Consider the following 25,792-nt stretch of genomic DNA (forward strand, 5'->3'; position numbering starts at 1 on the left):
CTCCATTACGACAGCTGCCACCCATTCCACATCAAACGGTCCCTTCCCTACAGCCTAGGTCTTTGTGGCAAACGAATCAGCTCCAGTCCGGAATCCGTGAACCATTACACCAACAACCTGACAACAGCTTTCGCATCCCGCAACTACCCTCCCGACCTGGTACAGAAGCAACTAACCAGAGCCACTTCCTCATCCCCTCGAACCCAGAATCCCCCACAGAAGAACCACAAAAGTGCCCCACTTGTGACAGGATACTTTCCGGGACTGGACCAGACTCTGAATGTGGCTCTCCAGCAGGGATACGACTTCCTCAAATCCTGCCCTGAAATGAGATCCATCCTTCACGAAATCCTCCCCACTCCACCAAGAGTGTCTTTCCGCCGTCCACCTAACCTTCGTAACCTGTTAGTTCATCCCTATGAAATCCCCAAACCACCTTCCCTACCCTCTGGCTCCTATCCTTGTAACCGCCCCCGGTGTAAAACCTGTCCCATGCACCCTCCCACCACCACCTACTCCAGTCCTGTAACCCGGAAGGTGTACACGATCAAAGGCAGAGCCACATGTGAAAGCACCCACGTGATTTACCACCTGACCTGCCTACACTGTGATGCATTCTATGTGGGAATGACCAGCAACAAACTGTCCATTCACATGAATGGACACAGGCAGACAGTGTTTGTTGGTAATGAGGATCACCCTGTGGCTAAACATGCCTTGGTGCACGGCCAGCACATCTTGGCACAGTGTTACACCGTCCGGGTTATCTGGATACTTCCCACCAACACCAACCTATCCAAACTCCGGAGATGGGAACTTGCTCTTCAATATATCCTCTCTTCCCGTTACCCACCAGGCCTCAATCTCCGCTAATTTCAAGTTGCCGCCACTCGTACCTCACCTGACATTCAACGTCATCTTTGCCTCTTCACTTCCGCCTCGACTGACATCTCTGCCCAAACTCTTTGTCTTTAAACATGTCTGCTTGTGCCTGTATATGTGTGGATGGATATGTGTGTGTGTGCGAGTGTATACCCATCCTTTTTTCTCCCTAAGGTAAGTCTTTCCGTTCCCGGGATTGGAATGACTCCTTACCCTCTCCCTTAAAACCCAAATCCTTTCGCCTTTCCCTCTCCTTCCCTCATTCCTGACGAGGCAACCATTGGTTGCGAAAGCTAGAATTTTGTGTGTGTGTTTGTGTTTGTTTGTGTGTCTATCGACCTGCCAGCGCTTTCGTTCGGTAAGTCACATCATCTTTGTTTTTAGATATATTTTTCCCACGTGGAATTTTTCCCTCTGTTATATTGATATCAACTTTAGGGTTTAATTAGAAGTGAAGTAATGAACCAATAGGCTTATAACAAAATTTTTCTTGTTTAATTTCTTAGGCTATAAGAGAAATTTGGTTTTAATGTTCAAAAACAATTTTTATTTATGATTATAGTATGAATCGTCTGGGTTCTGAGTGTCCTTACTAGGAGCTGCTCCCTTTAAATCTCTTGAAACATATTAGTCTGACATTAATGAAACTTTAATAAGTTAAAACCATTGGTATTGATAGTGTAAATCTCAACATACGGAATTTTTCAATCACTCAGAAAAGGTTTTTATAACTTTTCTAAAGTAACTTTTTCTCAACCCAATACAAATGTACAAAAGAAAGCACAGGTTTGTTCTGAAGCTTTTTTGATGATAATCTGTAACTACAACCACTGAGACTGTTCAGTGTGATACTGATTTTATGGGGAGTAATACTGAAGAGTGGTTGTATGAATGTTGGACTATGTTGAAGTAACTTTTCTGTGGTGGAGATGCTACACCAAAATGCTGACTGTTCATTGGCTGAAAAGTATCTGTGACAAAAGTTACAGTCAAGTTAAGTTATAGTCGGTCCAACTTTTTTTTTGAGACATGGGCTGTGTAGTAAGTTGCCAGGAAGCGGTGAGCAGTTTTGGAGCTTGGGCTTAGTGTTGATAGCATTTCCAGTTGGTGATACATTCTGACCACTTGCTGTAATAGAAATGATGCACCAAAATGACAAGGTTTCGTGACAGTGTGTTACAACAGCATTCATGTTCACACATCATAATTACTTCAATGAATATAAAACCTGAAATGTAATTAAATTATGGCGACAGCACATGGTCAAATAAATAAGCATTTCACTGAGTAATGAATTCTGCAGTGCTGCTAAGTTCATGCTGAGTTGACAAAACTCTCGCAATAGCTCTTAATATCGTGTTTGGCCTGGTGTAGTGCAGCAACTCAACATGGCAGGGACTCAACAAGTCATGGGAAGTCCCCTGCAGAAATATTGAGCTATGCCACCCATAACAGCGAAAGTGTTGCTGGTGCAGGATTTCATGAACGAATTGACTGTCACATAAATGTCTGATGGGATTCATGTTGGCAATCTGGTTGGCCACACCATTTGCTCAAATTGTCCAGAATGTTCTTCAAACTGTGAACAGTTGTGGCCTGGTGACACGGTTTATTTTTGAATAACTGCAAATGGCCTCCAAGTAGCCACCCATAACCATATCCTGTGAATGACTGGTTCAATTGGACCATAGGACCCAGTCCATTCCATGTAAACACAGCCTACACCATTATGGAGCCACTATGACTTTCACAGTGCCTTGTTGACAACTTGGATCCATGGCTTCATAGAGTCTGCACCATGCTTAAACCCTATCATCAGCTCTTACCAACCAAAATCACAATTCTTCTGATGGGCCCAGGAGAGGTGCCACAGGCAATGTCGTGCTGTTGACAAAGTCACTCATGTTGGTTGTCTGCTGCCGTAGCCCATTAACACCAAATTTTGCTGTCCTGTCCTGATGGATATGTTCATTGTACATCCAACACTGTTTCCTGTGGCTATTTCTTGAACTGTTTTTCTTTTAGAACTGATAACTCTACTCAAATGCTGCTGCTCTCGGTTGTTAAGTGAAGGCCGTCAGCCACTGCGTCAACCATGATGAGAGATAATGCCTGGAATCTGTATTCTTGGGACACTCTTGACACTGTGGGTCTTGGAATATGGAATTCCCTAATGATTTCCAAAATACAATGTATCATTCCACATTCAAAGTTGTTAACTCCTGTCATGTGCTCATAATCTCGTTGGAAACCTTTTCATATAAATCATCTGAATACAAATGACAGCTCCAGCAACGCACTACACTTTTATACCTTGTGTGCATGATACCACAGCCATCCGTATGTGTGGATATCGCTACCCTATTACTCTTGTCACCTCAGTGCAAATTGGCAGGAGCAGTACTTCTCACGAAAACTTCCGAATTCTATCGATGAGTTCTAACTGGTATTACGGGGCTCAGACTTCAAGAAAAGTTGGACAGATTATGTGTCAGCCATATTACTTGTCAATGATACCACCATATTCAACACAGTTTAACCTTAAACAAGACAGAAAGAAATCATATAGATTTCACATTGGTTCTCCAACCATGTTCTCTCTAAAATACATGTTTAGATGTACAGTAACTTATGGCTTTGGTAGGATGAAGTTGTGAAAATTAAAATATCTTTTCTGTAAACAATACAAAACTTTGATTTTGATTGACTTCACACTGTATAGAGGTCAGATATTAAAAATGTTTAAGACAATGTTACAAAATTTCTGTAGCCCTTTTACATAACCTTGTTGAAATCCTTGTACACAAGAAAGACAACAGACTTTCTCTGTACTGAATGGTAAATTATAAACTATTCACAACACTCATTTAAACTAATTATTTAGAGCATTGTAAAGAAAAATAAATACAAACTGGATAAAAATGTCGTTTAACACATTTATTGTAGTAATGCCATCGTCATTTCCTTAAGAAGAGCAATACAGCTTTCAGTATTATCAATTCTGTGAAGGTTATTTTGGATTCTCTTCTCAATAAAACAGACAATGTACTACTGCTGGATGTTAATTGAGGGCCTGTACGACTGTCACATTAATAGTCTGTCTTGAAAGAGTTACATGTATTTCAGGAGGTGCTTCACAGACATATCCATGTAAAAATAATATTTGTAAAAAAGTAGCAGGTTGTGATTTGTTGACCATCCCCATGAACCTGTTCACTAGCTGAAACAGATGTGCATTGTTGCAGTGCCTGACTTTCATTCTTTTCTTTCTTTTACAGCCAGGGTGGATATGTGTTAGGCAAACTCCGTGGTTCATAATATTGGGAGATATGTTGGTCATCCTCCAATGATGAAGAAAAGCTGAGAGCATAAAAGAGCCTTGGACCCCATTGGATACTTTCAAGTTTCCAGTTACTGACAAGAAGAACTACTGTTTTCAACATCACTGGACTACCAGACACTTGTGGCTTGTGGATTCATACCTCATGTAAGGAGCATTTTGTAAAATATGTGTGTTACTTGGAAAAACGCAAGGTAGTCGTGGTCATCAAGAACTTAGAACTTTTTTTGGAAGCCATTTACTAACTGGAACAATGCTTTATAAAGCTTTGATCACCATACAGATACAAAATATCATAAATTCATTGTCAAGCAGGCAGCATATTTTGTAGGAAGGCAAAGCACTTGATGTTGCGGGGTCCATCAATAAAATAATAAAACTGCTAAAGAGAACAAAAAAAGACTGAAAGCTATTGTGGAAACAATTCTTCCACATGAAAGACAGAAATGTGTCCTAAGAGGATGCCATGATTCTGGAAAAAACAAAATATATGAACCCACAAATAATGATGTTAATCTTAGAGCACTGCATTTTCATGAACAATCTGACAATGAAGCACTTATGACTCACTTACTTACACAAAACATCCACAGTAGAGCCATGTGTATCTCTTTAGGAATTCAGAATGCTATGTTGCCACTGGTGGCACCTATTTTCTATGTTCCTCCTTCTGTAAGGATGGAGTTCATGGTCTGCACTCCTCGATGCCGTGATTGGGTTGTGTGATGCCAGCACGTGCAACAAACTGTGGAGAGTTACAGCCGGGATGGGGTGGACAGTTACAATGTGACAGCAAACTTGTGCAGACTGTGGATTGTGCAGTGTGTCCATGTTGTTGGTCTCTGAAATCACATGCCCAAGCAGTCTATCAGTCCTGGTGGTTTGGTGACACAGCTCCAAGAACTATGTGTGATGGTTGTACTTGGAAGCGTGCGTTAGCCCTGGCTGATTTGTTTTTATTTTGGCTTCAGTATTCATTCTGATGTATCAGTCTGTTTGAGTTTAGTCTGTATTTAAAAAATGTGGTATTTTATTGCTGTTTTCTTAAGATTGTCTCAGGATGGTATATAAATGTATTTCAAAATTGTACCCCAACTCACACTCAACCAGCTGCTCTGCACCTTTACATCCACCTTTGTGTTACAATAGTATATTTCAACCACAGCAGCACACAAGCAGTTTACAGACTTAGCTGTTTTGGAAATGCTTCCATGCTTGGCCCAAAAACCAATGATCATGCCCTTTTGGATGTCAGATAACTTGCTTTATTTTCACATCATGACAGTGACTGGCTCTCCAAGCAATTGCCCACAAGTTGCACAAGCTACCACCTGATAACCTGAAAGTAACTTGGTTGGTATTGATCCATGAGCCTCATGATGTGTGGTATTAAATGTCATGCTCAATCAGGACAGAGAATGGTCCTAATTACTTAACCTGTTTCCCACGTCCTTCACAACATTTTATATATCTTCTACTGCTAGTGCTGGCAACTGCCATCTGGAAAGGTGACTGCACATTGACATGGAACATAGGCGGTGGTCACATTAATGTAACTGGACTGTGTAGCAGTGAAGAAGTAATAAATTTCAGCATCATTCATGATGTGGCAGTGTTTATGACATCATATCTCCTCAGCTATGTGTTGTCAAATGATATATTTTTCTAGGTCCATTCAGTTGTGTAAATGGATAGTGTCTGCAAAATGTGTTGCAAATAGAGTTAGTGATAATGATATAATAAATTAAAAAATCACAGATGATGAGGCTATTTTTCACACATCTCAGTGTTTATGGCAACACATGTCCTGAACCGTGTGTCATGCAACAAGGGCATCCATATTCGGCAGCAAGGGATGGGCCATGGCCTGTCCTAGCTCTCAAGGAAAGGAAAAAAAAAGTTGTGTTGTCAGGGGTATTTCTTTCAAGAAAATGATTTAAAAGTCAGTTTACACAGATTTTTAACAGCACTGGAACTGGAACTTTCTTACACCTGCTTACAAGTTACCATTTACCTTTTAAAATATTAAAAGCACTCCATACCTCTTGGTCTAGGCACCCCCTTACAAACTATCGTACGGATGCCCTTGTCACTCAGTGACATAATTTTCATGGTACACTCAATGGTACACGTGAATACTTTCTGGAAAGTGTGTTACAAATACAGTTAGTAGTAGAGAAGTAGTAAATTAAAACATCAGGCTTCATGCAACAGTTTTACAGCATGAACAGAGGAAATGTAGTTATCAATTAACTTTATTCCTTTCGTCATTTTTTGTGGTTTGTCAGAGAGAAAAAGTTTTGTAAAGGTTTGATATTGTGTCTAAATTTTGTTTCAAGTCCTGATCTCATTCTCAAATACTGGATGAATAAAGTATGGGCATCCATACATTATGTGCTACATTTATTTTCCACCCCCACCCACATTCCTTTGATAGGTAGGTACATATATGATAACCTATGTGCAAATTCAGGATACAGGCTATCTCCATTATAAATTTCATCCAAATCTGTCTAGCTGTTTCAGGACAAAGTAGTAAGACACACACATACACACACAACTTTCACATTTATAACATATTTAAGATCATTTAATACCTGTAGCAGTAGTGCAGCGGTGTGTGCTTACAACTTAATGCAACAACTTAAAAGAGAGTAGTTTCCAATCAACAGAATAGGAGATTATTTTTTGTTGTTACCACATCCAGCAAGAGCAACTGATTCTTGTGATTTAAGCAATACAAAGAGTATTTCCTGATAGTCAGAACTCCCCAATATGTCCCATGTCCCATAGGGTTGTCCTTTACAATCGACTCCACATACATGCAATTTAGAAACAATGGGAAACTATGTTAATGAGCTGAAATGAAAATTCCTCCGAAAAATATTCTGATATTTTTAATTTACTTCTGAGTCAATGAACAAATTGAAAAAGAGTGAAAGTTAACTGTTGCCCACCTCCCTGTTTTGTTTAGTGTTCTATGTGAGTGAATGCACAAGAGGGTGAGGACTGCCTTCATCACATATTCTTAGCTCATTGACTAGTTTGTTATAAGGAAGTGTTTGAAAGCTGCAATGGAAGCATAGGTCTTATGAAGTCAATTGTTGTGGCATAATATCATGTTTCTGACTGTTATGACTGTCATACCATGATCCATTTAGTTTATGACTTTAACAGTAGTGTACATCGTCTGTTTTTCCCATAAATTTCCACAATTTGTAATTTGCTATGAGAGTCCACCAGTGAGCATAGTCTTAGTGATACAGAAGTTGGAGACAAAGTTCCTAGTAGCATCAGGAAATTTTATCCCATGTTAGGTGCATGTGTGAATTTAGGTACTCAACAGTGAGGTTGTTAGAACCCTAGCTAATATTCTGCAATAAATGTGATTAAAACACCTTCTCCATAATAGTTTATAGAATAAGTAAAAAATTACACAAAATTTTAAAAGTCATATTACATTAATCTCATTGTCTTCCTAAATAGAGAGCAGATCAGCTAGCAAACTAGCTCCTCTCCTTTTGACTAAATGTAACAAATGTTCAATGAGAATGATAATATTTCTCACCATACAGACGGGACATTGAGTTGCTCACAGGTTCAACAAAAAGTTTGCTATACATTTGACCTTTTGACAATATATACTACTTCTAAAGTAGAAAACACACCCATACACACAAGTACAACTCACACACTGAGGGCAGACTTTAGGATTTTTATCCACACATTTCATTTAACTGTTGCTGAGTAATGACAGCAGTGCTCAATGGATAAATTCAACAGTTTGTTTATATACATTTCAATAAAAACTGAATAATTTAAGACATTAAGGAATGAAGCTTAGTGTTTAACGCTCCATCAAAAAACAAGTCATTAGAGATAAAATACAAGCTTGCATAGGTGAAGGATGAGGAATGGAATTGTGTGTATTATTTCAAAGAAACTACAGGGTGTACCACTCAGATCTCCCTGATTTCAAAGACCCAGGGGGAAAAAAAATGCAGTAGAAATGGCAATGAAAAATGCACCACATTGCAGAGACTCTCAAAGAATTTATTTATTTATCATCAATGCACCTCTACATGTGAACCACTTGTAGCACAAAGAATATCGAGTCTATATTCAATTTCTTGCCAAGTTATTTGTAACATTTCCACTGTTATTGTTGCAATCACATTAGTGATACAATGTCACAATGTAGGAATATCGTGCACTTTGGTCGCATACACACGGTCCTTCACGAATCCCCACATGAAGAAAACAAGTGGCATAATGTCAGGTGAAAGTCATGGCCAGGCATTGGGTCCTCCTTGTCCGATCCAATTATTGGGAAATTTCCTGTCCAGAAACTTGTGAAGAGCCGTTGACCAATGCAGCAGAGCTCCATCTTGTTGAAAAATGATGTTGGTCTGCAAGTCTTGTATCTGAGGGTACACAAACTGCTCCAACATGTCCAGATACACTGACCCATTCACTGTTTGTTCTGCAAAGAACAGTTCAACAATCCTGTTGTGGATTAGCCTGTACCTGATGTTTGGTTCAGGGCTATTGCGAACATGTTCAATGACAACATGCAGATTTTGCGAACCTCAAATCCGAACATTACGCCTATTAACCCTTCCTTATAAATGAAGGTTGCCTCATCTGAGAATAAACATCTTTCCAGGAAGCTAACATCCATATCAATGTGCTGCAGCATATCCACAGCAATTTGTTGTCGCCATGGTTTGTAATTTGGCATCAGATGTTGCAGAAGTTGCACTTTGTAAGTACACATACAAAGATGCTGGTGAACTACATGATGCAATGTTGATTGAGGTACATCAAGTTCCTAGATGCTTGACGAATTGACTTACGTGGGTTTCTGAGAAATGTTTGTCTGATGTCCTCCACTCATTGTCTCTTCTGAAACTCTGTAATGTGCACCGCCAGAATGTTTCAGAACACTTCCTGTTGCCAGAAACTTCCTATACCATTCCTTCATTGTTTTCACATCAGGTGGATCACACTGATACACATGATGATAATTTCTTTGCACAGTAATCAGCGATTTTGTTTCTGCAAAGCACACTACTGCTTGCACGCACTGCTGTGGAGTCGCCATTTTCACTTCATGCGACCATGCTGCACTTTGGCAACGACACTTGGCACTTCTGATGTGGGAATATAAATTCTTTGAGATGCTCTACAATGTGGTGGATTTTTCATTGTCATATCTACTGTGGTTTTCCCTTCCTGGGTCCTTGAAATCAGGGAGGTTTGAGTGGGACACCCTGTATTTAGGCCCTAAGTAATTTAGGATAACACACTAACCTATAATCCAGACAGCTGGAGGGGGATTTAAACTCTGCATGAAATGCAAGTCCTGTGATTAAACCTCTGAGCCACCATGTCTAGTATAAATTCAGAAATTGTCTGAACTGCTTAATACTGCAAATATTACAAAATAGTATTGTTAAGGACACTATATGATTTTTTTATTTCTAATGTGAAGCATGGAGGTAGATCTATGATAAAGTCTTTCAGCCATGCACCAAGTTGATGCTCCTTTGCTTGAAGGAAGGAAGGAAGGAAGGAAGGAAGGAAAGAATATTATTGTTCAATATATGATTGTTGGAATTATCAGAGCTGGAGCACATGCTCAGACTGGACAAGACTTGGGAAGGGAATTGGCTACATTCTTTTCAAAGGAAAAAATCAATCATTTGTCTTAAATAACTTAGAGAAATCACAGAAAATCTAAATCAGGATAGCCAGATAGGGATTAGAGGCTCAGTCAAGTACCATGCAAATCTAGTGCCTAAACACCACACTATTTTGCTCTGTGAGCAACTTTGATGACTGTTACAAATCTGTTATAAGTATCTAAACTTACTGCAGCTAGTGTATAGAAAACAGTTTATGAGAAATTTTCATACACTAAATATTATACTGGATGAAAAACTTGTAGTAGAAGTGGAAGTAATAGGGTCTGTGCTCCTTCCCCTCTTCCAGGTAGGCCCACTGACTACATTTCAGCATGACAACTCCTGGTCATATAAGTGTAGTACTTGGAAGGCCTCTTCAAAGTATAGGGATCACAGCTTCTGCGGTGTGCAAGTTCACTTAATAAATCATCCATTGAATGTGTCCAAGATTAGTGTGGTCTACAAATCATTGAGTATGGTTCTTGGTAAGTACTGTTTATATTTTTGTGGATCTGTGTACAAACTGTAAGGAGAGAGATGTCCAAGGACATATCCTTTCTCATTACGTGTCACGACATGTCAAGGTTTTTGTTTGAGTTTATAAGAGAGTTTCATTTCATAGATATTCACAGATACATCATTTTTATAACTTGTACATTGCAACATGTCTAATATTTGATATACATTTCTCTTCTGTCAAACAAAACCTTTTGGGCACTGATATTTTTACAAACATTAGAGTAATTTGTGCAGCCTAGTAGGATGCTCTATACAGGGCTGACTAACTGCTACTACAAAGAAAAGAAGTTCTATCATAGTACAGAAGGATGCTGAGAATTAAGTGGACTGATAAGATAATACACAAGAAGAATTCTGTAGAGCTGTGGAGGAGAGGGATATGCAAGAAACAATGAGTAAGGGAAGGGACATCTGGGAATATGGAATGTACAGAAGAAATAAGTATTGATGCAGGTGCAGATGTTGCTCTGAGATGAAGAGGTTGGCTCAAAAGAGGAAAACATTGTGAGACGCATCAATTATGTTATTATATCCCTCTTTACTGTGCTCCATATTCTGGTTAAGAACTTTTACAGTTTTGTTACTCTAAAGAATCAAATTTAATTGTTAAATAACACATTTCCTTTGTCCCAATCTTATTTCTTTCCACACACAGGTATTATATACACCTACATGACTGTCATGAATGCTTGTACAGCATAATGTTGGGTTTGCATTATTATGGCTGAAGGGAAGGGAGAGGATGAAGTCCAGCCTACTCCTCATGAATAGTGCCAAGGAGGCCACCAAGCATAACATCCGCATCTGATAAATGGATCACTATCAACTATGCCTCTTGCCCTCATATGATGAGGCACTGTAGAGAAGTTTGGCATTGAACTCAGGGCACTGGAGCAAAGACTGTTGATAGGGGCTTTCGCCAACCCGTCTACTTCCCTTGCCAGTCAAATTCTGGTAGCAAAAGTTTTCCACCACTAGAATCTGAACTAGCTTTCCTCTGGGTTGAGTGCTACAGTGCAAGTGTATCTTTGTACCATGGCTACAGCGGTGGATTACAAGAAGCACATTTGATATTAAAATTCCCAGCATTTTCTCTACTCACTATCATATGCTCAGTTTTCTTTGTGCTTGTTTTCTAAACCCCACTTGTCATATTCATCAAACAGCATCCTCAACATATAGCTTCACTACTTCAGCACTTATCACCCAGTCATCAACAAACTGGAGAGACTGCAGCAAGTCATCCTCCACTGATATTCCTATCAGGCTACATTTATCTTAATGAGATCACAAACTAAACAAAAATGAATACATACAAAAATTAGTACACAGTATACGTACACATGGATCAAACATTTGGGAAATTATGAAGAGAAAAATAGATCAGTTACTATTTGTGGGAATGGATTACTGCAAACAATGCGTAGGAATCTCAAAATTAGACCACCTTAGAAATGTGGAAATCAGAAATATGATGTAAGTGGAAGGAAACATATTCTTCTTCTCCTTCTTCTTCCTCAGCTAAAGCCAGTTTCCTTCACTATGCCTCAGTCTACCTTGAGATTTTCACCCCTTATTTTTCTTGGGCGGCCTACATTTCATTTGCAGGTGGTGATCTATTTCTTATGGTTTTTACAGTCTTCTGTTCGTCCATCCTGTCTATGTGTTTGTTCTGTTCTTGTTTGCTCTTATGTACCCACTCATTAATGGAGTCCAAACTGCATTCTTTTCCCATGCTTTCACTTCTCTCTATATCTCTCGGTGCATTTCCTGCAATCCTCTGTAGAACTCTCATTTCGGTGGTTACCAAAGTTTTCTAGTTTTTGATGTTTTAGGTCTCGTCTCAGTCCTATATGCCACAACTGATCTCACTATTGTTTTATATATCCTTGTCTTTGCATCTTTCCTGGATGTTTGTTTTTGTAAATAATTTAAACACCATGCCACTCTGTTTGCTTTTGCTACTTGTTCTCTAACCTCCTTTTGTCATTTCCACTGATGGATAATTCAGCACCTAGGTATTTAAATGTCATTATCTGTTAAATTATTTTTCCATTTATGTACTAATTGGTTCTACAGATATGGCCACACAGTGAGTTTTTTAAATGGATATGATCATTTTTAAGTATTTGGTTGCCGTGTTAAATAAATGTAAAAGTTTTTGCAGGTTGTTTTCACTGTTTGTCAGCAGAACTACCTCCTCAGTGGAACAAATGATTTTTATTTCTTAATACCCCATTCTATAACCACTATCAGCCAATACCTTCTTTATCACTTCATACATGAATACAGTAAAAAGCAATGTGCTCAAAAAGCCGCCTTGTTTAATGCCACTGTTAACGGTATACAGCTAGTTAACCTGGAACCAATTTTCGTCTGGACGTAAATGTTGAAATAAATGTGTGCAGTTGTTTTTAATAAGTTGAAAGGAATGTTCTGATTGTAAAGCAGGTTTACCATATCTGTGAACTGAAGCCTATCAAAAGCCTTCTGTTAGTCAGTAAGACAAATATTAGCTGTCTCTAGTACATGTCGGATTGTCTACAACCCAAATGAGATTTTCACTCTGCAGTGGAGTGTGGAAGTTTGGAAGGTAGGAGACGAGATACTGGCGGACGTAAAGCTGTGAGGACGGGGCATGAGTCGTGCTTAGGTACCTCAGTTGGTAGAGCACTTGCCCGCGAAAGGCAAAGGTCCCTAGTTCGGGTCTCGGTCCGGCACACAGTTTTGATCTGCCAGGAAGTTTCTTGTCTACAACCTGTATAATCACGAATACTGCATCTGTGCATAACCTACTGGACCTAAAACCATACTGCAGATCTCCAAGGATTATAATGTTTTTTTTTTTTTCTATTATTTTTGTTATGAATTTGAGAGCTGGACTGATTAGAATTATTCCTCTGTAAAAGGACAGGTCTTTCTTGCCTTCTTTCTTGAGCATGAAAAATATGACACAAGTTCTCCGTTCATTTTAAATTTTATTACGAGTTTTAATATTGTTAAGTAACTTGGTTAATTCTTCAGTTAGTGGATATCCTCCACACTTCAGTAATTAATTGGAAATCCTATCTTCCCCAGGAAGCATCCCATTTTTAGCAGACTTACAGCTTCTTCTACCTCTGCGTCAAGTGCCCCCTGTCAACGCTGACTCAACCAGCTGCCCCTTGCTGATCACCTCCAGTCATAGACTTTGAGAGCATCAGCACTGAATAATAGGAAGACAATACTTAGCCTGTCTTCTGCAAGTAGTAATAGCATACAAATGTAATTGCACACAGGAGGCACAAGAAGCACCTCAAGCCACCTCATAACAAGAAGTTCAGTTGTGTTTGAAGTTCAGTTCTGTTTCTTTCCTTTTTAGAAATAAAGAGTTCCGTTAATTTGATAGTGTTATGTACAGATCATTTTCGATTCCTGCCACCAGCCTTTACATCTTCCCTCCTTCCTTGTTTGAGTTGGTGCTGACTCCCTCAGTAGCCGACACAAAATTTCTTTTTTTCTGGTAATTGTTTACCTTTAGACGACCCTGTTTGATATTTAACCCATGACTCCTCATTTGTGTCATTAATTTTCAAGATTTCATTTAATTCTTACCTCTGTTGTCCTGTCATTCTTCAAATTTGTTTCTGCAGCATGTAGAAGTCATGTTCTATATTTTTATAAATGATATCCCAATGATTCCTTCTTAAAATGATTTCTAGTGATTTTGTCTCATTATGAGTTCCTTTGTAATCTTCATAAAATTCTTATGTTTTATATTTCATACAGGCACACCTTGTTTTTTTACACATTTCTTTAATCTCTTTGCAAAACCATGGTGTTCTCTTTGTTTTCCTTTTATGCTTTATATCTAGTGTACCTAGAGCATCTTGAGCTGCTGCTTCAATACTTGCTTTGATCTTGTCTGAACCCTGATCTACACTGAAGAGCCAAAGAAATTGGTACATCTGCCTGATATGTGCAGGTTCCCCATGAGCATGCATAAGTGCTACAACACAACATGGCATGGACTCGAATATTGTCTGAAGTAGTGCTGGAGGGAATTGACACCATGAATCAAATCATGCAGGGCTGTCCATAAAGCGGTAAGAGTACAAGGGGATGGAGATCTCTTCTGAACAGCACGTTGCAAGGCATCCCAAATATGTTCAATAACGTTCATGTCTGCAGAGTCTGGTGGCCACCAGAAGTGTTTAAACTCAGAAGTGTTCCTGAAGCCACCCTGCAGTTCTGGCCTTGTGGGGTTTCGCATTGCCCTGTTGGAATTGTCCAAGTCCGACGGAATGCGCAATGAACATGAATGGATGCATGTAATCAGATAGGATGCTTACATACATTCGTCTATTGGTATCATATCTAGACATATCAGAGATACCATATCACTCCAACTGCACATGCCCCACTCCATTACAGAACCTCCTGCTGACATGCATGGTCCACGGATTCATGATGTTGTTTCCAGTCATCAACAGTCCAATGTCGGTGTTAACAGGAGTAATGCTGAAACTTTCTGGCAGATTAAAACTGTGTGCCAGACCGAGACTTGAACTCGGGACCTTTGCCTTTCGCGGGCAAGTGCTCTACCAACTGAACTACCCGAGCACGACTCGCGCCCCGTCCTCACAGCTTTACTTCTGCCAGTACCTCGTCGCCTACCTTCCAAACTTAACAGAAGCTCTCCTGCGAACCTTGCAGAACTAGCACTCCTGAAAGAAAGGATATTGCGGAGACATCGCTTAGCCACAGCCTGGGGGATGTTTCCAGAATGAGATTTTCACTCTGCAGCAGAGTGTGCGCTAATATGATACTTCCTTTCTTTCAGGAGTGCTAGTTCTGCAAGGTTCGCAGGAGAGCTTCTGTTAAGTTTGGAAGGTAGGAGACAAGGTACTGGCAGAAGTAAAGCTGTGAGGACGGGGCGTGAGTTGTGCTCGGGTTGCTCAGTTGGTAGAGCACATACCCACGAAAGGGTAAGGTCCCGAGTTCGAGTCTCGGTCTGGCACACAGTTTTAATCTGCCAGGAAGTTTCATATCAGTGCACACTCCGCTGCAGAGTGAAAATTTCATTCAGGAGTAAAGATTTGTGTCATGCAGTCATCAAGGGTATACAAGTGGGCCTTTGGCTCCAAAGGCCCCTATCGGTGATGTTTCATTGAATGGTTCACATGCTGGCACTTGTTGATGGCCCAGCATTGAAATCTGCAGCAAATTGCAGAAGGGTTGTACTTTTGTCATGTTGAAGGATTGTCTTCAGTCATTGTTGGTCCTATTCTTGCAGGATCTTTTTCCGACTGCAGCATTGTCAGAGATTTGATGTTTTACTGGTTTCCTGATATTCACAGTACACTCAAGAAATGAGCATGTGGGAAAATCCCCACTTCATTGCTACCTCGGAGATGCTGTGTCCCATTGCCAATGTGCCAGCTATAACACCATGTTCAAAGTCACTGAAATCTTGATAACCTGCCACTGTAGCAGCAGTAACCAATCTAACAACTGTCCCAGACTCTTATTGTCTCATATAGGCATTGCTGACAGCAGCGCTGTATTCTGCCTGTTTACATATCTCTGTATTTGAATACTCATGCCTATACCAGTTTCTTTAGCCCTTCAGTGTACAGTACCTTGTGCATCACATAATGGAAGCAATTGAGAAGGAGAGGCTATTATGGTATGCCATTTTGAATGAATAGATGATAATAGATGGCCAAACAAATTATGAAAGTGGATCCCAGAGATAAGTCTAGAGAATGGGTGGCAGATGTCAAGGAACCTATGGACTTCCAGGCTTAGGAAGAGTGGAAGTATGGAGTGTGTGTGTGTGTCTAAAATATATATATATATATATATATATATATATATATATATATATATATATATATATATATATATATATAGACAAAATTCAAGCTTTCGCAACAAACTGTTGCCTCATCAGGAAAGAGGGAAGGAGAGGGAAAGACGAAAGGATGTGGGTTTTAAGGGAGAGGGTAAGGAGTCATTCCAATCCCGGGAGCGGAAAGACTTACCTTAGGGGAAAAAAAGGACGGGTATACACTCGCACACACACACACACATCCATCCACACATATACAGACACAAGCAGACATATTTAAAATACATATTCGGTCTTTAAATATGTCTGCTTGTGTCTGTATATGTGGGGATGGATGTGTGTGTGCGTGCGAGTGTATACCCGTCCTTTTTTCCCCCTAAGGTAAGTCTTTCCGCTCCCGGGATTGGAATGACTCCTTACCCTCTCCCTTAAAACCCACATCCTTTCGCCTTTCCCTCTCCTTCCCTCTTTCCTGATGAGGCAACAGTTTGTTGCGAAAGCTTGAATTTTGTGTGTATGTTTGTGTGTTTGTTTGTGTGTCTGTCGACCTGCCAGCACTTTCATTTGGTAAGTCACATCATCTTTGTTTTTAGATATATTTTTCCTACGTGGAATGTTTCCCTCTATTATATATATATATATATATATATATATATATATATATATATATATATATATATATATATATATATAGGGTGGTCCACTGACCGTGAGGGCCCAAATATCTCACGAAATAAGCGTGAGCTGGGTGGTGCTGCCATAGGTCAAACGGATATCAGCTGTGTTTTTTAAAATAGGAACCGCCATTTTTTATTACATATTCGTATAGTATGGAACGAAATATGAATGTTTTAGTTGGAACACTTTTTTCGCTTTGTGACAGATGGCGCTGTAATAGTCACAAACGTAAAAGTACGTGGTATCACGTAACTCCGCTAGTGGGGACGGTATTTGCTTCGTGATAAATTACCCGTGTTAAAATGGACCGTTTAGCAATTACGGGAACGGTCAATATCGTATTGATGTATGGATATAGTGATCAAAATGCCCAACAGGCATGTTCTATGTATGCTGCTCGGTATCCTGGACGACATCATCCAAGTGTCCGGACCGTTCGCTGGATAGTTACGTTATTTAAGGAAACGGGAAGTGTTCAGCCAAATGTGAAACGTCAACTACGACCTGCAACAAATGATGATGCTGTTGCGGCTAATCCGCACATCAGTAGCAGACAAATTGCACGAGAATCGGGATTCTCAAAAAAGGTCAGTGTTGAGAGTGTTACATCAACATCGATTGCAGCCGTACCATATTTCTATGCACCAGGAATTGCATGGCGACGACTTTGAACGTCGTGTACAGTTCTGCCACTGGGCACAAGAGAAACTACGGGACAATGACAGATTTTTTGCATGCGTTCTATTTAGCGACGAAAATCATTCACCAACAGCGGTAACGTAAACTGGCATAATGTGCACTACTGGGCAACGGAAAATCCACGATGGCTGCGACAATGTGTGGCGGGTTAATGTATGGCGAGGCATTATGGGAGGAAAGATAATTGACCCCCGTTTTATTGATGGCAGTCAAAATTGTGCAATGTATGCTGATTTCCTACCTAATGTTCTACCGATGTTACTAAAAGATGTTTCACTGCATGACAGAATGGCGATGTACTTCCAACATGATGGATGTCCAGCACATAGCTCGCGTGCGGTTGAAACGGTATTGAATAGCATATTTCATGACAGGTGGATTGGTCGTCGAAGCACCATACCATGACCCGCACTTTCACCAGATCTGACGTCTACCGACAACGACTGATAACATGCGTCAGTGCATTGTCAATGCATGTGCGAACATTACGGAAGACGAACTACTCGCTGTTGAGAGGACTGTCGTTACACGTACTGCCAAATGCACTGAGGTTGATGGACATCATTTACAGCATTTATTACATTAATGTGGTATTTACAGGGAATCAAGATGTAACAGCATGCGTTCTCAGAAATGATAAGTCCACAAAGGTACGTGTATCACATTGGAACAACCGAAATAAAATGTTCAAACGTACCTACGTTCTGTATTTTAATTTTAAAACCTACCTGTTACCAACTGTTCGTCTAAAATTGTGACTATTACAGCGCTATCTATCACAAACCGAAAGAAGTGGTCCAACTAAAACATTAATATTTCTTTACGTACTACACGAATATGTAATAAAAATGGGGGTTTCTATTTATATATTCTGGTTTTTCACGAATCACTGGAAGCAACTGTTGAAATATTCCCTTCTCTATCCTCATTCTATCTAAGCCTGTGTTCCATCTCGGGTTTAATGACCTAAGCAATGACGGACCATCAAACAGTAATGTCGCGCCCTTTGTGGCATTCTCCACCTGCCCCTTTTGGACTCACCGAGGGTGCGGAAGACGATGGCCCTGCTGCGGAACTTGCGGCCGGAGCGCACTGCAGTCACCGTCAGCTGGTACTGCGTGTCCGCCTTGAGGTCATCCAGCGCCACAGACCTTGAGTTGCCCGCCACCACTGTCACCACGCGGTAGCTGCAACACACAAAAAGCACAGCCCCTGAAGCCACGGTACATGCATGCGCCAGTGCCTCTGCCCTTGGCTGTAAACGTCTCGGTTTCTGGTGGAAGGAGTTTGCTTCCTCCAATCCTCGCTGAGAAATCAGGATGTTGTGAATAAATAGTTTCCAATAGAGTGCGCAGAAAATAACTAGACCTGTATCTGCACAGACATTATGGCACGGAGAAGGGACAATGGTAGTGGTGTGGGTTCTGATGTGTGTGGATACTGTGCAGTAGAAAATGTGCAGTTCAACAGCTGAAGCCTATTCACAAGCATAACTTCTAAGCCACAACCAGTCAGCTTGCAAACTAACGTATTGACATGTCATGCCATTATGACCGTTAACTTGCTACGTCAGTAGTCTCTGTCGATAGCAACGAGTAAAATAAAAAACCTTTATACAAACAACAGCAAAACGCCCTACCAATGAACGATGCACACTGTGGTGTCACCCCCAGACACCACACTTGCTAGGTGGTAGCCTTTAAATCGGCCGCGGTCCGTTAGTATACGTCGGACCCGCGTGTCGCCACTATCAGTGATTACAGACCGAGCGCCGCCACGCGGCAGGTCTGGTCTAGAGAGACTCCCTAGCACTCGCCCCAGTTGTACAGCCGACTTTGCTAGCGATGGCTCACTGTATACATACGCTTTCATTTGCAGAGACGACAGTTTAGCATAGCCTTCAGCTACGTCATTTGCTACGACCTAGCAAGGCGTCATATTCAGTAATTAGAAAGAATTCTGAACAGACAATATTGCGAATCATGTACCGTCAAGAGCGACGTTCATCATTAATGGATTAAAGTTAAGTATGAAACTAACTACGTCTGCTTTCTGAATTCTAATTCCTTGTCGTGTTCCAGACCTCACGTCAGTATAGTTCTTCCCTCCTTACGCCAGCCTGCGTGAGCTAAAACTCATGCATTTCGGCCTCCACTAGTAACACGGTGTTGGCTCTTCTGCCAACACTACACACACCACTCAGCAGGCGACAGAAATCTAAGGAATAGACTCACACAGCGGTTAGGATGGGAATGCGTTTCTGCACATGTGCCAGGTTGTTTCGTCTAATTTCTGCATATATACACAACAGGTCTAGTTTAAGCATGTGCGGTGCCCATAATACTACTAACGAACTGTAGGGCTACTATTCATCAGTACGTACTCATTATTTTTTTTTAAAAGTATTTCGTTGTGAATTTTAAAATTTTCCCGGCGAATTGACTGTTCAAACAAATTTCGGGCTTGCAGCCGGTCGTCGTTGAATACGTCGCACGATATTTCAACTGGGCACCTGCCAGTCATCTTCAGGTGAGCCGTCGCAGACTGGCGAAAACGTTTTCTTTTTTTTTCTTTATTGTATTTCAATTCCCCATCGGGGCAGGCTGGCAGCAGCATATGCGCTGCTCTTCAGCCGAAAGACATAGAACAAACAATAGAAGACATTTAAAAAGAACAAAGGAGAGAATATGATGAACATAGATATAAAAAAGGGGGAACATCATGGAAGGCAATAGACAAAAAACGGGGTGACCGTAAAATGGAGATAAAAAAACTGTTAAAACTGTTTAAAAGTAGCACACACAAAAAGCCACACACTGCGACAATTAAAAGAACACAAGGCACGGTATGACTGGAGCATGAAAGGTATCGACGGATGGTGTAGCACATAACAAACACTGACGGTGAACCTCAAGGCAGTACACAATTAAAATCACACGCACAGGAGATACAGCACTGAACACAACACTGATGTGGCACATTGATGATGATCAAAACAGAGGATCTGATAGGCGCAAGGAGATGAGGGAGACTGGAAGAAGGGAGGGAGGGGAAGAGATGGGGGAGATGAGCGGGTGGCGCACTGAAGAGGGCCAGGTAGGGAGGGATGTGGGAAGGAAGGAGGATAGTATGGGGTGCAGGGTCTCAGGGGAGGGGGGGAAGGAGGAAAATCCGCTCTGGGAGAAGGAGGGAAGAGGAAAAAAGGGAGCCCTGGGGAGAGGGGGGGGGACAAGGCCAGGTTATAGTTGGAAGGAAGGGTAAATGTCACGGCGAAGTTCGTCATCCAGGAGGGGGAGGCGTTGGAAATTGCCGTGATGAAGGAGACGGAGGGTGTGGAGGTGGAGAGAGGGAGGGATACAGCGACAGAGGCGAGGCAACGGGTGTGGGGTGGAGAGGAAGGAGGAAACCAGAGGGTGGGGGGGATCAAGCCTGCGGACAATGTAAAGGATGCGGAGATGTTGGAGGAACAGGAGAAGGTGGGGGAAGGGGATCAGTTCATACAGGAGCCGTGTGGGGGAAGGAAGGCGGATACGGAAGGCAAGGCGGAGCGCATGGCGTTCAAGGATTTGGAGGGCCTTGTAAAAGTGGGTGGGGGCAGAGATCCAGGCAATGCTGTCATAACAGAGGATAGGACGGATGAGGGATTTGTAGGTGTGGAGGATGGTAGAAGGATGCAATCCCCATGTCCGGCCAGACAGGAGTTTCAGAAGGCGGAGGCGGGAATGGGCTTTCTGCTGGACGGTCTGGAGATGAGGGGTCCAGGTGAGGTGTCGGTCTAGGGTGAGGCCAAGGTATTTCAGGGTGGGGGTGAGCTGAATGGGACGACCATAAAGGGTGAGGTAGAAATCATGGAGGCGAAAGGAGCGAGTGGTGCGGCCTATGATGATTGCCTGGGTTTTGGAGGGGTTGAGACGGAGGAACCACTGGTTACACCAAGTGGTGAACTGGTTAAGGTGGGTTTGGAGGGTACGTTGAGACTGTTGAAGGGTAGGGTAGAGAGCCAGGAAGGCGGTGTCATCAGCATACTGGAGAAGGTGGACTGGTGGGGGTGGCTTGGGCATATCAGCTGTGTACAAGAGATAAAGGAGAGGGGAGAGGACAGAACCCTGGGGGACGCCAGCCGTGGGATAAAAGATACGGGAGTTGGTGTTGTGGAGGGTGACATAGGAAGGACAGTGCGAGAGGAAGGAAGCAACCAGACGGACAAAATTGATAGGCAGGGCATAGGTTTGGAGTTATAAGAGGAGACTGGGATGCCATACATGGTCTCGTGAAAACGTCCTCTGTTCCGCAATATATAGCGTACTGTAACTATTCTGCGCATGCATCGAAAACTTGATAGTTGAACCACACTGCCCGCCGGGAGCGCCCTCGCTGGTGGAATAGCGGAACTCAGTCGCCCTCTCCGTTGCTGTTTGCCACCCTTAAGTACCTTGGCGTCACCCTCGACGGTCGCCTCTCCCGGACTCCCCATCTCTGGACAATCCAAGCCAAGGCACACTCCCGACTCCGTCTCCTCAAGCTCCTTTCCGGCCGTACGCGGCGTCTGGACCCCTCCACCATCCTCCACACCTATAAATCCCTCATCCGCCCTATCCTTTGTTACGCCCATCCAGCCTGGATCTCCGCCCCCCCCCCCCCTACCTTTTATAAATCCCTCCAAATCCTTGAACGCCATGCTCTCCGCCTCGCCTATTGCATCCGTCTCCCCTCCCCCATGCGGATCCTGTACGATCTCATCCCCTTCCCCCACCTCCTCCTTTTCCTTGAAAGGATACGGATCCTGTACACCTCCCGCAAACCCGATCCTCCTCACCCGCTTGTCTCACCCATCCTCTCCCACCCCCGCCCACTGCCGCACCTGTATTCCCACGTCCCACCCAGTTTCCATCTCTCCACCCTCCTTACCCTCTCCAAAGGTGGCTTCCGCCAGCTCCCCCTCCCTGATGATGTCCTCCTCCCCTCCATCTACCCCTCCTATCAACTTCGATCCTCCCCCCCACTTCCTGTGTCCTTTCCTTTAGTCACCCTCCCTCCCTTCCTTTTCCTTCTCCCCCTTCCCCTCCCTTCACCCCTCTTCCCACGGGCTTCCCCTCCCCCTTCCTCCCTTCCCCCTGTCTCCCCTGCCCATGGAATCTGATCTCCCCTCTCCCTCTCCCACCCCCCCCCCCCCCCCCCCCTCCTCCTCTCTTGGCAGGTCCCTGGACTCGTACACGGTTAGTGAACATTCGCGCGCCAGAGATCAATGCCTCTTGTTCTGTGTGTGCCGTCGTTTTGTGCTTAAGTGGTTCAGTGTTATTCGTTTTGTGCACCTACGTTCACGTGTGACAATTTTCGCTTCAGTCTGTGTCCAAGTGTCTGATAATTTTATCTTGGACTCTACGCCCGTGAACGGCACCTTGTATTTTAAAAAGTGTTTGTCTCCGTTTATATGTCCACCATCTTTTTTCTCTAATTGTCTTCATTGTATCTTTGTGTTTCTCTGCGGCCACAGAGCGGCGTAGTATGCTGCTGCAGGCCTGCCTGTATGCTGGTTTCAAAATGACAATAAAGAAAAAAAAAAAGAAGTTTTCGCCAGTCTGCGACGGCTCACCTGAAGATGAAATATCGTTCGAAGTATTGAACGACGACCGGCTGCAAGCCCGAAATTTGTTTGAACAAGTATTTCGTTACTTCCGCGTAAGATTTGGCGGTACTTCTAATAAAATTTTATTTCACTACCTTAAGCACCAGCAGATGCTATGAACCTTGATATTTGAATTATTTTTTTAATGATATACTCAAAACTACTCAAAGATACCAAAACTGATAAAAGTGCAGTTACGATATATCCGGATCATCCATTGCGAGCTGCAGTTGGTAACAGCATGATGAAGTGAGTCAATTGTCGGTGGTTAATGAGAATCATTAAATGTAATTATTTCTTTCAGCGGAGCAATGAAACTGATTACATTTGTTTTCGATATGAAGAGCAGGAAGAAAACTAGATGTGCTGAAAGACTAACCCGTAGCAAAGCTCAAGGCCGAGGTTAGTTTGGAACGTGATAATTCCGTTGTGAGTGGGCGAAGCCAACGATTGCCGTAATAGAGTGATGTGTAACGTAGCCTGAGAGATACAGGGTGGTCCATTGATAGTGACCGGGCCAAATATCTCACGAAATAAGCGTCAGACGAAAACTACAAATAACGAAACTCGTCTAGCTTGAAGGGGAAAACCAGATGGCGCTATGGTTGGCCCGCTAGATCGCGCTGCCATAGGTCAAACGGATATCAACTGCGTTTTTTTTTAAATAGGAATCCCCGTTTTTTATTACATATTCGTGTAGTACATAAAGAAATATGAATGTTTTAGTTGGACCACTTTTTTCGCTTTGTGATAGATGGCGCTATAATAGCCACAAACGTATAAGTACGTGGTATCACGTAACATTCCACCGTGCCACATGTTACTGCCAGTTTCTATGCCGACGACACATCGCTCCTGACTGCAGGCACCAGAATGGACCACCTCGTCACACGGATGCAGCGCCAACTAGATTTAGTGGACCACTGAACACACAGGAACAAAATAACGGTCAATGCAGAGAAAACCAAAGTTATTGTCTTCACACGTCGGAGACCCATCGTCAATGAACGCCTATGGATATCAGACCAGCCACTCCCCTGGGCAACAACTGTAAAATACCTTGGAGTGCATCTGGACGCCAAACTGCTGTATAGTCATCACATTATGGAGAAGAAGACGTCTGGCCTCAAAACGCTGGGAGCTCTCCTCCCATTTCTGAAGAGCTCGTGCCTCAGCCAACGCACGGAACTCCAGTTGTACCAAGCCACAGTCGAACCATCTATTTTGTGTGGATCGACCTCTTAGGGTACTACGTGTGCCACTAACTACAAGAAGTTACAGGTTATACAAAGCAGATGCCTACGATGGATCACTGGAGCCCAATGGTGGATCAGGAATCATGATATTCATCGCGCCTTAAGCGAATCTTATCTCTCAGACAAGGAAGTTGGACATGATACGTGACAGTACACCACAACTCACCACAGTAGGTATGGTAGAACCCTTACGCAACCACAAATATAAACTACCGAAGGCGATAGTATTTGAGCCTCCGTAAATGTTATCCCTACTTAATTCTCCATAATTTAAGGACGTAAAGTCCTTTAGCACTTCTACAACCATGTTTTCAAACACACACCAAAAGCAGCGAGTTAAAGGACCCTTCTGTGTGCCCAAACTAAAGCTGAAAGCAGAATAAATAAATAAAGCGAAAATTTTTACCTTTTCGATTCCCTACAGAAGTAAAAATCAACGAAGTTGATCAGACTTCAGCACCACCACCACCAAAAAAAAAAAAAAAAAAAAAAAAAAAAAAAAAAAAAAAAAAAAAAAAAAAAAAACATTCCGCCTGTGCGGACGGTATTTGCTTCGTGATACATTATCCGTGTTAAAATGAACCGTTTACCAATTGCGGAAAAGGTCGATATCGTGTTGATATGATGTAAGGCTATTGTGATCAAAATGTTCAACGGGCGTGTGCTATGTATGCTGCGCGGTATCCTGGACGACATCATCCAAGTGTCTGGACCGTTCGCCGGATAGTTACGTCATTTAAGGAAACAGTAAGTGTTCAGCCATATGTAAAACGTCAACCACGACCTGCAACAAATGAGGATGCCCAAGTACGTGTTTTAGCTGCTGTCGCGGCCAATCCGCACATCAGTAGCAGACAAATTGCGCGAGTATGGGGAATCTCAAAAACGTCGGTGTTGAGTACGCTACATCAACATCGATTGCACCCGTACCATATTTCTATGCACCAGGAATTGCATGGCGACGACTTTGAACGTCGTTACAGTTCTGTCACTGGGCACAAGAGAAATTACGGGACGATGAGAGATTTTTTGCATGCTTTCTATTTAGCGACGAAGCGTCATTCACCAACAGCGGTAACGTAAACCGGCAATAATATGCACTATTGGGCAACGGAAAATCCACGATGGCTGCGACAATGTGTGGCGGGTTAATGTATGGTGAGGCATTGTGGGAGGAAAGATAATTGACCCCCGTTTTATTGATGGCAGTCAAAATTGTGCAATGTATGCTGATTTCCTACCTAATGTTCTACCGATGTTACTACAAGATGT

The 25,792-nt window shown here is 42.3% G+C and overlaps 1 protein-coding gene across 1 annotated transcript in view; it reads right to left on the bottom strand.

Annotated features, from left to right (window-relative positions):
• The window catches only part of LOC124607377, an 863,509-nt gene that overhangs the window by 58,959 nt on the left and 778,758 nt on the right, over positions 1 to 25,792 (bottom strand). The window contains exon 5 of the mRNA XM_047139692.1: positions 18,680 to 18,825. Coding sequence (XP_046995648.1) covers positions 18,680 to 18,825 — 146 coding nt within the window. The remainder of the gene's footprint in view (positions 1 to 18,679; positions 18,826 to 25,792) is intronic.

This window comes from Schistocerca americana, chromosome 3 (assembly GCF_021461395.2).
Source record: "Schistocerca americana isolate TAMUIC-IGC-003095 chromosome 3, iqSchAmer2.1, whole genome shotgun sequence".
NCBI lineage: Eukaryota > Metazoa > Arthropoda > Insecta > Orthoptera > Acrididae > Schistocerca > Schistocerca americana.